The 16194-nt window shown below is 37.5% G+C and overlaps 2 protein-coding genes across 2 annotated transcripts; one reads left to right on the top strand and one right to left on the bottom strand.

Moving 5' to 3' along the window:
• Positions 1-5135: 5135 nt before the first annotated feature.
• LOC146139583 (heat shock protein 68-like) lies at positions 5136-7356 on the bottom strand. The gene has a single exon (XM_083391730.1). It carries the CDS (start codon positions 7271-7273, stop codon positions 5378-5380), a length of 1896 nt encoding a protein of 631 aa, XP_083247856.1. The 5' UTR covers positions 7274-7356; the 3' UTR covers positions 5136-5377.
• Positions 7357-7616: 260 nt separating this feature from the next.
• On the top strand, positions 7617-15304 carry LOC146139582 (uncharacterized). Its single transcript, XM_083392242.1, has 4 exons — positions 7617-7754; positions 11055-11221; positions 11457-11557; positions 13892-15304. Exons 1-4 carry the CDS (start codon positions 7669-7671, stop codon positions 14513-14515), a joined length of 978 nt encoding a protein of 325 aa, XP_083248368.1. The 5' UTR covers positions 7617-7668; the 3' UTR covers positions 14516-15304.
• The last annotated feature ends 890 nt before the right edge of the window (positions 15305-16194 follow it).

The raw sequence follows: 16194 nt of genomic DNA, 5'->3' as shown, positions 1-16194 counted from the left end.
TTTAGAGACAAGCCCCCCTTTTACAATTTTAACAAGACTCGCGCCCCACTTTGTTTCAAACTTAAAAAACATATATTTCCTGGTAAGTTGCATTATTGCGAAAGATGTAACTGTTTTTTGGATATCAAATGTTTAATTCAAGGATCAGTAGCAGAGAAATATCACTTCGCCTTACTGTTTAGTCTTAATTCATGCATAGTTGCCAATTTTTCGCGCACCCCTTGTGAACCTTACACGCCCCCCAAGGGGGTGCGCCCCCAGTTTAAGAACCACTGGCGTAGATATTTAGTGCTGAGTAAATCGCCTCAACGAAGGGTTATCATATCATTGACCTATTGGGTTATTTTTTATTATTATTTAACTAAGCTTTAGAAAATTTCACTGCGACATGCTCAAGGCTTTTGAAATTTGTTTGTTTTCCAGTTTTAAAAAATTCCACAAAGCGTTGTTTTTTAATCACGCTGCCGCACAATTTTGTTCAATCATTTCCTGTCGATTTTAATTTCAATGTGCTGCACAACCATTCTCGTATGTACGCTCAACTTTTCGTTATATTGCAGTATTTTGTCGTTTAACTGCCTTAAAACCAGGGTTGTCACAATTTATTTAAATCTTTAAATTTTTTTGAATTGATTTACACAATAAAAGTCTTTGAAAAAACCCTATATTTTTTCCAAATGTATTTTATTTGCGCCTTAAGGTATGTGTTCGAACGTACCGTAGTAAAAAAAAAATTGTTTTTGTAATTTAGTTGATAATTTCATATAGGCCTTTTTGGTTTTGTTCTCAATTTACATTCAAAACACGCAGAGTGATCCAATTTTAGGTTTAAAAAAAATTTATTCTGGCGAAATCGCATTGTTCCATTGATAATATGCAGAAGCACAAAAATGTTTTCCGAGAGCTGTTACGCCTTGTTGGTGATTAAGCATTTTGTTCTGTTTGGAAAAAAACGCCCTGGAAGTTCGGTCTATGCCTTGGGTACACGAAAACACAAGCCCAGTCGTTGGGTAAATACCGACACAAATGCATTGCGTGTGCCTATTATAAGCTTATTTTTGTGATTGTGTTTGTAGCAGATACATTGCGGTACAATTCTTCACCAACAATCTCAAATCGTTTGCACCGCAGCTCAGGCTGCAATTGTGGCTAGGCTAAGTCAGAGAAATTCCCCCACAATCGTTTATTCACCAACCTAAAATTTCCTATAATTTAGGCCGTAACAGTATCAGTCGAGAATGTGGTTAACGCTTTGTTTTCACGCTTTGCATCGCCTTTTTTATTGGTATGAATTAGACATTTTGCATTTTATCTATTCTTAGTTGCACCCTTATTCTCTTTAAAGTTTCATTTCCTGCCTTGCTCCCAGTTTGCAGCTGTTTATTGTGTTTACCCTTGACATACGTATAAGTTTTAAATTGTTGTGTCTTGCTTCATTTTTACTTCAAAATACAGTCTGCACATTGTTAAGTTTACGTTTTTTAAATTACCGTGAATTGACTAGTTTGTTGAGACCACTATCAAACGAAGTATTAGATAAAAAATCTAGAAACGTGAAACACAAGTAACTTTAGATGTAATGTTAAGTCTCTCCACAATGAACATTGCTTTTCGTACATAAGCCATAAAGAAATAATCCTTGCAAATGTATCGGCTCCAATCCAATAATAACACAATTAATGAAGGACCCTAGCTATAAAATACGACATAGTTGTGTCTATGTTGAAAATTGAACCAGATATATTATCATCATTCAAGTATTGTGTACAAGGCTTTCATTGGTTTTGAGTTTTTATAGTTTGTGAAAAAATTATTTTTCAGTAAAAAAATGTTGGATAAAATGCTAACCGCATCCGAAATAACCGTTTACGGGGATCAGCACCAAAACAAGCCTGTAGTTTAAAGCTCAAACTCGTCATGCGTATATATCAATTTTTACAGCTTTTCTTATCCTAAACTTGTCAGGATTTTATTTAGAATAGCCTATAGGCCTACACGTATAAACATTTTTTTTTTCGTTCAATATATGACTTGTCTCAACATCCTTGAGAGCCCGTTTCAAACTCTTTTGCGCATATGGAACTTATCTGTTTATACCAGGGCAGTGGTTCTCAACCTTTTTTCTTTTGTGGCCCATTTACGTTGCAAAAAAATTTTGTGGCCAAATAAATTTTTATGAAAGAAACATCTGTAAAATAGGTTTAGAACAAAATACAGCAGAACTTATTTCAAAACAGATTATTTATTTAACCGTGCATTAGTGAGTTATCTGCGGCTGAACAATAAATTTACATTCCTTTTTAATTCCTTCCCAAGGCATTATATCTTGTAAAATTCAACATAATGACACAAATGAAACTAAATATAGCTTTTTTAAATTGGCCTGTGGCCCACCTCAAATGTTCTTATGGCCCACGGGTTGAGAACCGCTGTACCAGGGAGTCGGCCTGAACCGTATTTTAATGTAGCGGTTTCGGGCAAAATTATTGCCGAACTTGGAACCGTTTTTTGTAAATTTCAAAATGTTTTATTTTGATTACTAAACAATCATTGGCTATACTGAGATCAGTTTATTGCCAAATATCGTTAAACATGGTGGATATCGTCCCAGGTTCCCGTCTGATGAAGTTGCGGCCCTATACAATAAAATAAAATAATTTAAATCAAACAAAACAAAGATATTTTTATCTTAAAATAAGCTATTAACAGTTTAGAATTGTAGACACAATTCAAAACAAGATATCGGTATGTTTAAATCATCATAGGGATATCCGATAATATCGGATGGAAGCCGATACCTCGTGCCAAGTAGTAGAAGCGGCACTCGTCCGATAATATTCTCGTAGAGGGGCCGATTCGATCCCCAATTACCATTGGAATCTCAGTGCTTTGGTTTGCAATCCAACATTTCAATCTTGATAGGTAGCCTAAATTCATAATGAAAAAATATGCCAAACATTTCTTAAAGCTGAAGCAATTTTTGACCTAGTAGCCTGGCAAAAATACCTTTGAACCTTTCAAATGCACGTATTTTGCATGTTTAGGGATAGTTATGACGTCATTTGTTATCGTTTTAGATCAGGGAGTTGGCCGTTTGACTTTTCCGGTTCAGGTTCAAGGATTTTTTTCAAATCCGGTTCAGCTCCGGTTCGACCATCGTTAATTCAAAACCGGTTCAAAAAGTTCCGGTTAGGATACAATATAAATTGCGTTAAATCTATAAAATGTGGGTTAATACATGTAGAGACTTTGAATTGTAAGTCATTTAATCTAAGTTACGGGACGTATTCAAAAAACAGCAACTCATTATTGAAATATCTAAAAAATAAAAATATCAACGTTGTTTTAATCAATATTTAGAAATTTTGTCATAAAATTTCGAACATGTCGTAACTTAAATCTGTAAAAAGAGGTTGTGACATCATGCTGGAGTGAACCGCTTTTGTTTACAGGTTCGGGTTCGGTTAAGGTTTATGTTCTTTTAAATTATTCGGTTCAGTTCCGGTTCGGCTCCTTAAAATCTTATAAAAACCGGTTCAGGTTCGATTACGGTTCGGATAAAATTGACCCAAAACCAGTTCATAAAGTTCCGGTCCGGTTCCGGTTTGACTCCCTGTTTTAGAACGCGAAACTTTGTGTCTAAAATATCGCGGATAAAAACCTCACGTATGGGACATTTTGTATCGTTTAAGATCGGGAAACTTATTGTCTGTATCGGTATCGGAATAACATATTACGTATGGGACACCATGTCTGAACTGAAAAAAGTAGGTAAACTTATGCAGCTTTTCAAAATTAGGGACTCCTTGACTGTCAACTTGCCGATACCAGCTATTGGTAGTTTTTTATAAATTTGGTATAATCAGTTAAACACTTACCAACAACAAAAGGTTTAATTAGGCTGGATCAGCAAATCAAATGTAAGGATGTGCAATAATGTGCATGGTTGTAGAAATTGTACATTTTGTAATTTGTTGCAAATTTAACTATTACCAACACGACCATTGTTACAAAATAAACAAATTAAAACAATGGAACTGTGCAAGTTTTTTTTCTCACTTCGTAATTTAATACCGTAGTAAACGCACGTAAAGTTTCCAACTTTTTTTTAATCGTGTATCGGTGGATTTTATATGATGAGAGAGACTTTGGCGACATGGAACGAGGTAAGCATATTTCGAAAGGTATTTAAGATGTTAAGTTTTGGTAGGGTTGTAAACAAGTCTTAGGGAAATGACTCAAGTCCCAGTAAAAGCTAATCTGCATTTCATGACAATTTATCACAAGATCTCAGTTGTGCCCCGCCAAATTTTAAGATGCGCAGGTGTGCAATCGTGTTTCTTTGCACACCTGTATTTAAAATCCTACCCTAACTTTAACATTTTTCAAAATTTAGTATACTAAATACTTAGTCAGGTTTGGACAAAATTGATTCAAAAAAAAATCCGATAAATACCAAGTAAAAGTTTCAGTACAGATCATTGCCCTTCCCCATAGTCCAGGTGTTCTTAAACTGGGGTCCGTGGACCCCTCGGGGGTACTTGGCCCAATTTTAAGGATCCCATTAAGGCCTAAATAAATAAGAAATAGGAGACAAAAAAGAGTTTTAATTAAAAGCGCCCTCGGATCCGTTTTCTTTAATGTTTTCAGAATTAATTTCAGTTTCACATTTGTTGAACTGAAAACAGCAGGTTTCCTAGCTCTACTTGTTTTACGACGTCAATTTATGATGTCATTTCTAAAATTCCACGCCGACCCTGGTCCACAAGAAGCTAAAGCATTTTTAGGATTTCTGCGTTAAAAAACTTCAAGAACCACTGTCATAGTCAGTCAAAGTCTTAGCAAAAAATAACTGTTTCGAAACAAACCATTTTTGAATCATTGAATAACTTTATTTCAAGCATTTTTTTGCATCGCAACTACTATGAAAACAACTAGCAACCAACCTGTTATGCGTAAAATTTTAAAAACGCACCACTTTTACAAAAAATATATTAAAATAAAACTCTTTATATCATCTGCCAGTTGCTGGGCATTTAATGCAACCTGTCCTATATTTTAATGTGGTAATAAAATATCAAAGAAACCTTTTGACAAAAGTATTGTATTGCGAAGAAAAAAGCGTTTGACACCCATTATAAAAAGAAAGTACAATAATTTATTTACAAAGCTTACAAAAAATAAATTATGAAAACAACGTATTGTACTGCATGCATTTTGCACAATACACGAGTTAAAACTGTTCAAGGATGTTTACATCATGATCAAAAAAATTACATCGTCCAGCAACGTAAAACGACACAAAAACTTACTGATATACGAAAAACACTGATAAACTAAATAAAAACAAACTTGCGCGGCTTTCCAACAAGGTGCACTAATCCACCTCATCGATTACTGGACCGTTGTCTGATCCTTGTGCTTGCTTAGGGCCAGATGCGGCACCACCAGCAGAATGGAGGTTGCTCATCACAGGCTGGCACCTCTTCTGCAGCTCTTTGAGGTGGTACGCAAACTCTTCCTTGTCAGCCAACGAGTTGCCGTCCAGCCACTTCTGCTCTTCAGCGCACGCCGCTAAGACTTTCGTTTTGTCTTCCTCCGATATCTTGCTTCCGGTGTTGGGATCCTCGACCGCGTTCTTGACGCCGTATAAGTAGCTCTCCAGATCGTTTCGCGCCTTGAACCTTTCCAGCTGCTTTGCGTCGTCATCCTTGTATTTCTCGGCTTCGGCCAGCATTCGCTCGATGTCGGCCTTGGAAAGGCGACCCTTGTTGATTGTGATCTGGTTCGACTTGCCAGTGCTCTCGTCCTGCGCCGACACTTGCAGGATACCGTTGGCGTCGATATCGAACGACACCTTGATCTTGGGGACGCCCCTCGGCGCCGGTGGTATGCCGGTCAGGTTGAAGGTTCCGAGTATGTTGTTGTCCTTCGTAAGCGCCCGCTCGCCTTCGTAGACCTGGATTGTGACGGCTGGCTGGTTGTCGGCGTAGGTCGTAAACGTCTCTGAAGTCTTGCAAGGGATGCGAGTGTTTCTCTCCACCAGCTTTGTCATAACGCTTCCCGAGGTCTCGATCCCGAGCGAGAGGGGGGCAACATCTACCAAGAGCACGTCTTTGACGTCAGAGCTTCCTGTAAGGACGGCGGCCTGGACAGCTGCACCGTACGCAACCGCTTCGTCCGGATTAATCGACTTGTTCAAGCCTTTGCCGTTGAAGAAATCGCTGAGGATTTTTTGTACGCGTGGGATTCTTGTCGATCCTCCAACCAAAACGATCTCGTCTATATTGGACTTGTTGAGCTTGGCATCACGGAGCGCTTTCTCCACCGGTTCGAGGCAGGATCTGAAGAGATCAGCGCACAGCTCCTCGAATCTGGCTCTCGAGATTTTGCTGTAGAAGTCGATTCCCTCAAACAACGACTCTAACTCAATTGCTGCTTCGGTCGAGGTCGACAAAACCCTCTTAGCTCTTTCGCAGGCGGTTCGCAGTCTTCTGATCGCGCGATTGCTTTTCGAAATATCCTTGTTGTGCTTGCGCTTAAACTCTTTTACGAAATGGTCCACCATTCGGTTGTCGAAGTCTTCTCCGCCCAAATGAGTGTCTCCCGCTGTTGACAGAACTTCGAAAATTGAGCCTTCGTCGATGAGCAAGACTGAAACGTCAAAAGTGCCGCCGCCGAGATCAAAAACCAAGATCTTCTGCTCGCCGTTCATCTTTTTGTCGAGTCCGTAAGCCAAGGCTGCCGCCGTTGGTTCGTTGATGACTCGAAGAACGTTGATTCCAGCGATGGTGCCTGCGTCTTTGGTTGCCTGACGCTGGGAATCGTTGAAGTAAGCTGGAACTGTGATCACTGCGTCTTTCACAGGTTCGCCGAGGTAAGCTTCGGAAATTTGCTTCATCTTAGAGAGGACCATGGCGCTGATTTCCTCCGGTGAAAATCTCTTTCTTTCTCCTTGGTACTCGACCTCCAGGTTAGGCTTTCCCGCATTGTTGATCACCGAAAAGGGCCAATGCTTCTTGTCGCTCTGAACTGTTTCTTCGTCTAACCGTCTTCCAATCAAGCGTTTAGCGTCGAAAATTGTGTTGTTAGGATTTCTTGCCACCTGGTCTTTAGCGCCGTCTCCAATCAGCCTTTCAGTATCGTTGAACGCCACATAACTTGGCGTGGTCCGATTGCCTTGGTCGTTAGCTATGATTTCGACCTTTCCGTGTCGAAACACACCGACACAAGAATAGGTCGTTCCGAGATCAATTCCGACTGCAGTTGACATTTTCTTTCTTTCTTCAGTAATAACTCTTTCAAATAGTATAAATTGCGTCTAGCTATTCTTCGAACTTCGTTTCTGTTCGTGGTTAAACTCTTTGAGTTGTGTGCTGTTCGTTCTGTAGCGCGATATTTTATACACCGAGGGAATTCACCAGAATATTCGCGAAGGTGACGTCACGCCTGATCGAGCGCATTCGCGAGGTTTCGCGTTACTTCGGAAGTCACCAAACTGCACAACGATTCAAAACTAATCGATTTTGGCGTAATGCTGTGAGATACCTTGAAACACCAACCTGAGTGAATTTGAATTTCAACGTGCTGTACAGTTTACAAAACAGTGCGTTTGTTTTTAGCTTATTACCGATCGTTATTGCCTTTTCTGGATGTTGCTAGAAAGCCATGGATGTGCGCAAGTGGTGTCCGATTTGGTGCCGGAAATTCCCTTCCTTTTGCCACCAGCCAGACATAAACTTTACGTTTTGCAAGTATGTTGAAATTGTGTTGCAATTGATTTTGACTCTCTCCTTTGTTTTTCTGCATGCCTTACAATAGATTGTTACACTATGCATGAAACGGCAATTGTTCCTATTACTTAATATAATTACTTACATAATTTTTAATCCTCAATACCAGTTTTTGCTCAGTTCTTTAAACTAGTACCTCATTATCCAGATTGCACTCAAGTCCCCTACTGCCAATAGATGGTTTATAGCAGTGCTTCCCCACCCTTTTCAGTTCACGACCCACTTTTAATGCAAGTATTATTGTGCAACGCACAATGAGATATAACCAAATGTTTTACTACTGGCGTACGTACTGAAATAGTTAATGCAAAACAACACATCTAATTGCTATGTATTTGTAATATTGCTTCATAAATGTGATAACATGACAATGCAATAATTTTCTGATCTAATAGAAAACTGTAACATTTAGAAATGCTCCTCGCCCCACCGGATCTAGCTTTGCGGCCCATTGGTGGGCCCCACTGGTTTGGAATCACTGGTTTATAGTAAACATTTTTTGTCAAGAATCTTTAATTTCGCAAGTTATTCTACATTCTATGGCAGGTGCTCGTACCCTAGCTCTGGGATCAGCGACCTCGGCAGCCATAATAAATTTCCACCAACATTTTTTTAAATTAAAAGTGATAACTATAAAATTTAATCAGGTGCAAACCATTATTTTATGCAGCTAAAAATTAATCACATACTTATCAAGTTAGGCAGCAACATAAAAATTGCATTTTGTTTGGTTTAGTAAAAACAAAATAATTTAGAAGGAGACAGTCAAAATATATTCACACCCTGCTTACTCTCGCTGTTACATGTTTTTCATAAAGGATGGAAAAGCATCTCAGAAAAATTCAAAAATAGGTTGGGAAACATTAATTTTAAGAGAGTTCCATGTTATGCAAGTAGTTTTTCATGCGCACAGCATGTTTGAGGTGATAACAGCCATTTAAAACGAACATATTTATATTTAAAATAAAAATCATGCGCACACACCACAAAATATTTTGCATTTTTGTATAGTTTAAACAGCCAAAATAATAATGCACCACTTCATGCCTAATTTGTCCTACAATATTACAACCAATTTGTGTCTGCAAATAAGTAAGTAAATTGATCATACCATTTGTGAAAATTATGTTTAATTTTTATCAGTGATTGAGTTGTTAGAAATGTTGACATCCGGCTTAAAACCTGTATATATTGTACACTGACCTACTTGAATATAAGCACACCCAAAATATCCGCAAAAGTTGTTGCCACAAGCAATGGTGCAGAGGAGTTACTCTTAAGTTTGATACTGTAATGTTATATTATTTCAATTTAACATGGAAACTGTTCTTATATTTTTTAAATTATACTGATCACTAAACTTTTCTTTAATAGAAGTTTGAAATATTGTGTATTAATTTAGCTGCAAAAATGCCCAATGTAAAATAATCTTGCTTATTATGCAGGCACCAGATAGGAAACTTTAGATATTGCGCTTAAGATGTTTATGCAGCTTAAAATTGTGCGGCTGTAATACAATTTTTGCTAAAATTTGTGCAACTCTAATACCTTTGATCTTTCATTTTGCGCTTCTAAAAATAAAAACACATGAAATGTCAAAACTCCATTAGCATGACAGTTTTGCACTTTTGAGCGACATTTAATGTCTGAACTCGTTTACTATGACAGCGGCTAAAACTCGTTTTACTGCGATTTTACAATGCATGGCGAGAGTTTTACTGCACTTTTCTAATGTGTGCTGAGAGTGCAAATACATACAGGATTTAACCTTATGTTCTAACCGGGTGCAGCTATAAAACCGGAATATATATTTGCAGTCAGAAGGCATGTTAGACTACAATGCATATTTGCATATATTAATTTAAAAGCAGGCACGGGTGCAATCAAGTTTGCTGAATTTTTATTTTTTATTTTGTTTAGCCACTATTTTAGGAATATTATAACCTTAAGACTGCATATAATGGTACTTTGTATAATATAAGTTTTACCAATTGGATTTTTCCTTTTAAAATATGTAGTCATGTAGTGCAAGGTGGTCCAAACCCAGGCCCACTGGCCACATCTTTATAATTATGTGTCCTGTGGAATATTGTTTAATTTAGTGATGGGCAAACATTTTATATTTCGTTCATTACAGTGTTAGTGTCCCACATACAAAAAACATACATAAATGAGGGAAGATTCAGAAGGTTGGTGGGGGTACCTGGGCATGGACTTACAACAATGCATTTTTTGCAAAGTGTTCTACTATGCAACTCTTGCTGTTTGTGCGAATTCTCAATACAATTCCTCTGCAATATGGTCAATGGATCCTAAATGACACCAGTAGAACTTTAGAAAGTCGAGGAACAATTTTACTCAAAAACCATTGTGAGAAACATCATTTTATTGAGCAATGTGCTTTTCATGTAACCAATCGGTCTAGTTGGTTTTAAAATGAGATCTTTGTCAACTTAAACCAATTGAATGCAATTTTTGCGTGCTTTGTAAGATTAGGCTTGCCTGTAATGGCCGAATACTAACCTCCTGTATTTGGCCCATGAAGGATATGTGCATAATATTTTGCCCAAGGTGATTGCAATCTTGGACATAGTGATCTAGTGTATTGTGACCACGGTTTGATCTACCTGAAGTTACATTGGTTCCTCAGAGCAAAGTTTAAGACATCCATTATTGCCATTTTCACATTTTTAACACATATACCCAAACTATGTCTAAACACTGAACATATTCATAAATGTCTAAAAAATTGAATGTAAATAAATAAATAACAATAACCATTTGGAAACAAAGAAATGCTAAAAGACATTTAAAAGGCTTGTAATTGCTGTAATTTAGCATGCAAATGTTTATTATGTTGTGATGCAAATGGATGAAAAATATATAACTCTGGTTCGTTTACAGACCTGACTTTAGAAATTACACATGCAAGACTTTTGCCCTTCACAGCCAAGTAAATCATCAAATGTACTGTTTTAGACAAGTTTTATTTTAATCATTTTGTGAGACGGAGAAGTTACAATGTTTTTTTGTTGTTTCAAAAAAGCTCTTCATGAATGGAATGGTCAATTTAATTAAATTAAATCTTTATTTACCTTTAGGTATTATATTTTATCACAAAGTACCTAATTAACAAATAATTTCACAAAGATGTCACATGGTAGCATATAAACCACAAAGGTTTGGGTGGGATGTCATTTAAAGTTAAATTTGGTTTATGCTTAACACGCAATACCATTTCATATGTTTGTTTGTTCTTAGATTATGCAGAAGCAGCAAAGTTGCTCAGGCCAAAACCTGTTTATGGGCAATTGGCCAAGATCCACCATTGTCTGGGTGGAGGGTTCGCAGGTTAATGAGACATCTTGCCTCAAATGAACACAAACAAGCAAGAGAAGCTGCCTTGGAAATCTGTAGACAGGCAACCGGTAACTTCTGTTTATTTGTGAAGTGTGTTTAGCAGATCTATGTAATGGATTATGGCATTGTTTGTTACACTTGTTTTAAAGCACAGGTGAAATGTAACTGGAATGTTGACATTTCTACTTAATTTTCTAATGTAATTGTTTGTAACATACATTCAGCACGCAATTACAATGTCTTTTTTTCATTCCTGACACATTTTTAATTAATATTTTAAGCAACTTTGATAACTTTTTTCAGAATTTCATAAGGAAAATAAGTCTGTAAGTCAAGAAGACCTAATTGACCTGTATGGAAACCCTGAAGATCTAATCGGTAGCCCTGAACAAAATAGAAAGGAGGTAATATTTTAGTGTTAATCCACCTGAAGGTGTAATGCTAATTAATGTGTTTTACTTGCACCCTTGTTTTTTATAATGGCATTAGGAAAATACAATTCACATGCTTTACATACCAGCAGCTTTCATTAAGATCAACGTGTTGTGTTTGTTAAATGGCTTTTGTACGCACTTATTAAATTAGTGGCAATTTAAGTGGATTGTGATTTGCATTACTTTCGGTGTCGACAATTGCGTATCAAAACTCAAATGATACAATATATATGGATGTAACATCAAACTAATGCATTCTGAACCCTTAAACAGATAAGATAAGCTTTAATATACAAATCCACTTTACTCAAAATTCATGGCGATTGACTGTGCAGTATTGATTTATCTTGTTTATTGCTCAGCCATATTTATTTATAAGCTCTCTGGATTTGTAACCAGCACAGTTACGTATGTCTAGATTGGTCATTTTAAACCCATCAATATTCTTGCTGCCTGTCATTTTGTAACTTGATTGCTTTGATTAAAACAAAACTGTGTTAGCTTAACTATTAAAAGATCAACTTACCTTTATTTAGCTGTAAGGATGTTGAAAACTGAATGTATACTCTCTACCATGAAGTACAGTTGTTAAGATATAGATTCTTGTACACTTTGTAGCAGTGTTTAAATCAGGGGCTCTTAAACTGGGATCTGTGGCCCCCTGGGGGGTATATGTACTAGCTTTAGGGGGTTCATACCAACCCAATTAGAAACCTTGGTGTATAGTTTAAAAAATTAAAGTGAAAATAATTTAACTGAAAAAATGCTTCTTGATGACTTATTCTTAAATGTATTTAGTCTTTATTTCAGTTTCTAAAAGTTCAAGGACCCCTGGTTTAAAGATGTATCCAAGTGGTTCCCAACCTAGGGTTGGCAAAAGGTCTGGGCGGGTCGCTTTGTATATTTGTTAAACCAAAAATAGACGAGAAAAAAAATGATGTAAACTAAAATAGTATGGCAGAATGCTGGCGACTTGGCGACTATGTCGGCCGAAGAATCAGCCAGAAAACCGAAGAAATTGGTGCAAAAAAAATTTTAAGTAAAAAATAAAATTTGAAAAAAAAATTTTTTTTTAATTTTTCGAAATTTTTTTTTTTTCGAAAAATTTTTTGTGAAAATTTTTTTTCTAACATTAAATTTACAAAACACCTTGTGGTTGTTTCCACACATATTTAATCACATCTATTTTACAATTAGCAGAAATTAATTTTGTTGTGTCATTTTGAAAAAAGTTACGGTAGTGTGAAGCACGTTGTTTAGTGAGAAAAAGCCAGTGCAAGGCATATAGACTATTTATTATTTAAAAAGTACACACTTTTGATCATACAATTGTTATGTGTAGGCAGTTATACTTTAAATTGGCAAGTATTTCTATATTGAGTTGATTTCCTGTATATTGAGTTGAATTCCCCATTCCTGTTAAATGTCCAGGTATAACATTCACATCGGCATATTAAGGATGTACCAGGCTATGCTTTTCCCCCTAGGGCCTGAAGTATATTTTTGGTTGTTTAATTACGCAAATGCAAAAAATTTTCTTTAGCCTGGTTTTGCTAGGTTTATGTGTCTTTGTTTTCAACAAATCTATCCCAAAGGTAATATGCATACTATGGGGCATGATACACTATGAATGTGACAATTTCTATTCAATTTTATTATAAATATCATTATTTCGAGCAATATAATTGGAAAATTTATCCAAAGAATATTTTTTCCTGCTTTTCAATCTGGCTTTGAGCAGCACGTTTTCACATAAGTTTGCCTGAAAAGCAGACATGTACATGCACCCCAGGCCCCAGGTTGTACCTTCACTTGCCCTTATGTATTTGTTAATGACTTAATATCACAAAAAATTTTGCGCCTTAGGCGCTACGTTTTGTTGTCTAATGTTTACTTATTAATAGCCTTGTATATCGCCAAAACATGGCAAGGTTCATACATTCCTTAGGCGAACACATCATTTAAGCTTAGGGGCGTGACCAAAAACCGAAGAATTTTCGCCAAAAATGCTTGTCACCAGAAGGCTGGCAAGATTGTGCCAGCCTGAACTAAAACCAGTCTTGTTTGTAGCAAAAAATACCTTGAAAGGTAACTCAAATTATTGTTGCCTGCTTCGGGGTAAATCGAAGCATTTTTGCCAAATTTTGATAGTTTGTATAGAAATGTGAACGTTTTGCCAAATTATATAATATGAGTGTAATCTGATTGATGTGTAATACTTTACTAAACTTAGGGCTCGCGACCACAAACGGTTTGAAACCACCGGTGTATGCCATATCTAATAAATATTTATTTCACGCACAGCCCATTCCCCTCACCTTCCCCGAGGTGGCCAAGCTGCTCAAGGTCGAAGTTATGATGATGAAGGCCTACCGCTGCAGCACCGACGCCACGGCCAAGGCCAAAAAGCGTGCCTACGACGAAATCGACAAGTGGTCGGGCGGCCCGGGCCTGGACCGGCCTTCCCTGGTCCTCCAGAACCGCAATTCCACCGCCAATAGCGGCCCGGTGCAGCGCCTCGAGATTCTCTACGACGACGAGAAGGAATTCGCAAACGGTCACCCGCCCTTGGACGAATATCTCTCGGAGGATGAGAACGAAAGCGAGGCGCTTCGTCCGGCCGCGAAAAGCCCACTGCGGTTACCGCCGCTTAAACTCGAACCCGTGTGGAAAGAAAACGAGCCCGTAGAAACGCAAGAGCCGCCCAAAGAACAAACAGCCTCGTCGCCGCCGCTCACGAACGGTTGGGGCAGCGAGCCCATCGATCTGCCGCTTGACGCGCTGCTCTGCTTGCCCGAAAGCCTGCGACTGCTCGGCCAGAGTCAGACTCGCATCGCACACTCCCTCGAGAGCCTGGTCGCCATGCAGAAACAGATGCTGGAAACCATGAAGGACATTTCGACGCATCTAAGGAAGAACGGTAGCTAGCAGCGCCGACTGTGTCTTCTGTGTGCAGGGCCGGCCGAGAGTGTGAGCCGCGCTATCGACGAATGGGCGGGCAAATACGTGCGTTAGGACAACGCTGGTGTTTGTTTCGTTCCGATACTGCCAAAAAAACGTTTGTGCTTCACACTGTTACGGTGCAGCCTCTTGTGCTTTCGTTTTTCGACAGCGTGTACGTTGTTTTGTTTAACTGCGTGACTTCAGGTTTTGTTTTATTTTTTTTTCGACGGCGATTATGCGGATTTGGCCTCTTTTTTGTTGTTGCGACACTAGTCGACGCGAACTAACGAATTTCTTCTCTCGTTTGCTATCAAAATGGCCTGTTTTGAATCCATTATATGGTGGAAACGAACTGTTGAAATTATTGAAACGCAACAGGATATGGCCATTTGCTTCAGGCTTTACACATTCGTTGTTTTTTACAGAATCGTGTTTAAAAAAACAAACTTGGAATTACCCAACTGCGATACGCTGGTGAAGTTTTTTTAGCGGTTTTCACGCATCCTTAAGTATAATTCCCACGCCTCGTTAAGTTGGACAGAGTACTTGTTTGTGACATTTATTTAGAGGCAGCCGAGACAATTTTAAAGTTTTGTAATAATACACGACCTGGGACAGTGTTTATATTTGTGAACAAACATAGCGAAAACGGGGTTTTGATCGCCCAGCATGCTGTCGACATTTTTTCAACCATTAGTTTTTGTTTGCTGATTATATCGGCGATTTTTGGTGCATGTTTCGGTCTATCAAGTTCATTATTTGGGAGTTCCTGAAGCAGTGGTTATCAACCTGTTATACGTGAAGGCTTTCAGGTGGTAAGGAAAGCGATCAACATTTCGGTGTGATGCGGATTTCGTGAAATCATTCAGTGCTGTAATCAAGTAATTTGGAAATAACTTATTCTAAGTCCTGTCATATTTAACAAATAGCAAGACCTAGTCTTAGATGTTTTCAACGCAGGCTAATCCGAATCACAAATAAATTTGAAAGTTACCTCACAAAATAAACAAAAACAAAAAATTAAAACGCGTTCCATTCTGGGAACTATTTTGCATAACAAACTCCAAAACAAATAGCAAGTTAGCACCTATTAAATTCGATGATCGACTGAATCAACCCAATTTTACTAAAATGGTAATATTTTGTTCTGGACTGACCGTATTTAATTAATATAAAGAATTAATACCGAACAGTTTTTAAAACCAAATTGTGCCAACAACATCCTACACTACAGGCATAGATAGAATTTATTTTGCGAGGGTTAGGAGTATTTAAAATTCAAGTTTAACTATAGTATACAATACAAGTTGATCAATAATATTTTGTTTTCAATTTAAACATGCAACTAATAAAGACAAAAACAAATTAAAAAAAATCGTTTTCCAATAAGATGATGTCTAAACTAAACAGTAGGACTACGTAAACAAGTCTAAAAAAACATGTATTTGAATATAATGGCTTGAAAAAGCTGATAGATTTAACACACAAAAACGACGATCTATATTCAATATTTGAATAAGCAACAAAATATATTTCTATAGTTGCTGTACATGTAGGCCTAATAAGTTATTTCAATTGTGTTGCATTTTTATTTGTGCCGAAAACTTTAACACAGCTTAAATTAACTGAATTTGCAAAACGGAAGTTTTTGTCCAGTAATGTAA

This window comes from Ascidiella aspersa, chromosome 6 (genome assembly GCF_963924565.1).
Source record: "Ascidiella aspersa chromosome 6, kaAscAspe10.2, whole genome shotgun sequence".
Taxonomy (NCBI): Eukaryota; Metazoa; Chordata; class Ascidiacea; order Phlebobranchia; family Ascidiidae; genus Ascidiella; species Ascidiella aspersa.
The sequence above is the reverse complement of the archived record's forward strand: the minus strand, read 5'-3'. Positions and strand labels throughout refer to the sequence as shown.

What these genes read in the sequence shown, in the direction of transcription:
- LOC146139583 (XM_083391730.1), bottom strand. Translation starts at nt 7,273, where the DNA reads ATGTCAACTGCAGTCGGAATTGATCTCGGAACGACCTATTCTTGTGTC.
- LOC146139582 (XM_083392242.1), top strand. Translation starts at nt 7,669, where the DNA reads ATGGATGTGCGCAAGTGGTGTCCGATTTGGTGCCGGAAATTCCCTTCC. An exon ending in AATCTGTAGACAGGCAACCG is followed by an intron (nt 11,222 to 11,456) that starts GTAACTTCTGTT and finishes AACTTTTTTCAG; the next exon opens with AATTTCATAAGGAAAATAAG. An exon ending in CTGAACAAAATAGAAAGGAG is followed by an intron (nt 11,558 to 13,891) that starts GTAATATTTTAG and finishes TTTCACGCACAG; the next exon opens with CCCATTCCCCTCACCTTCCC.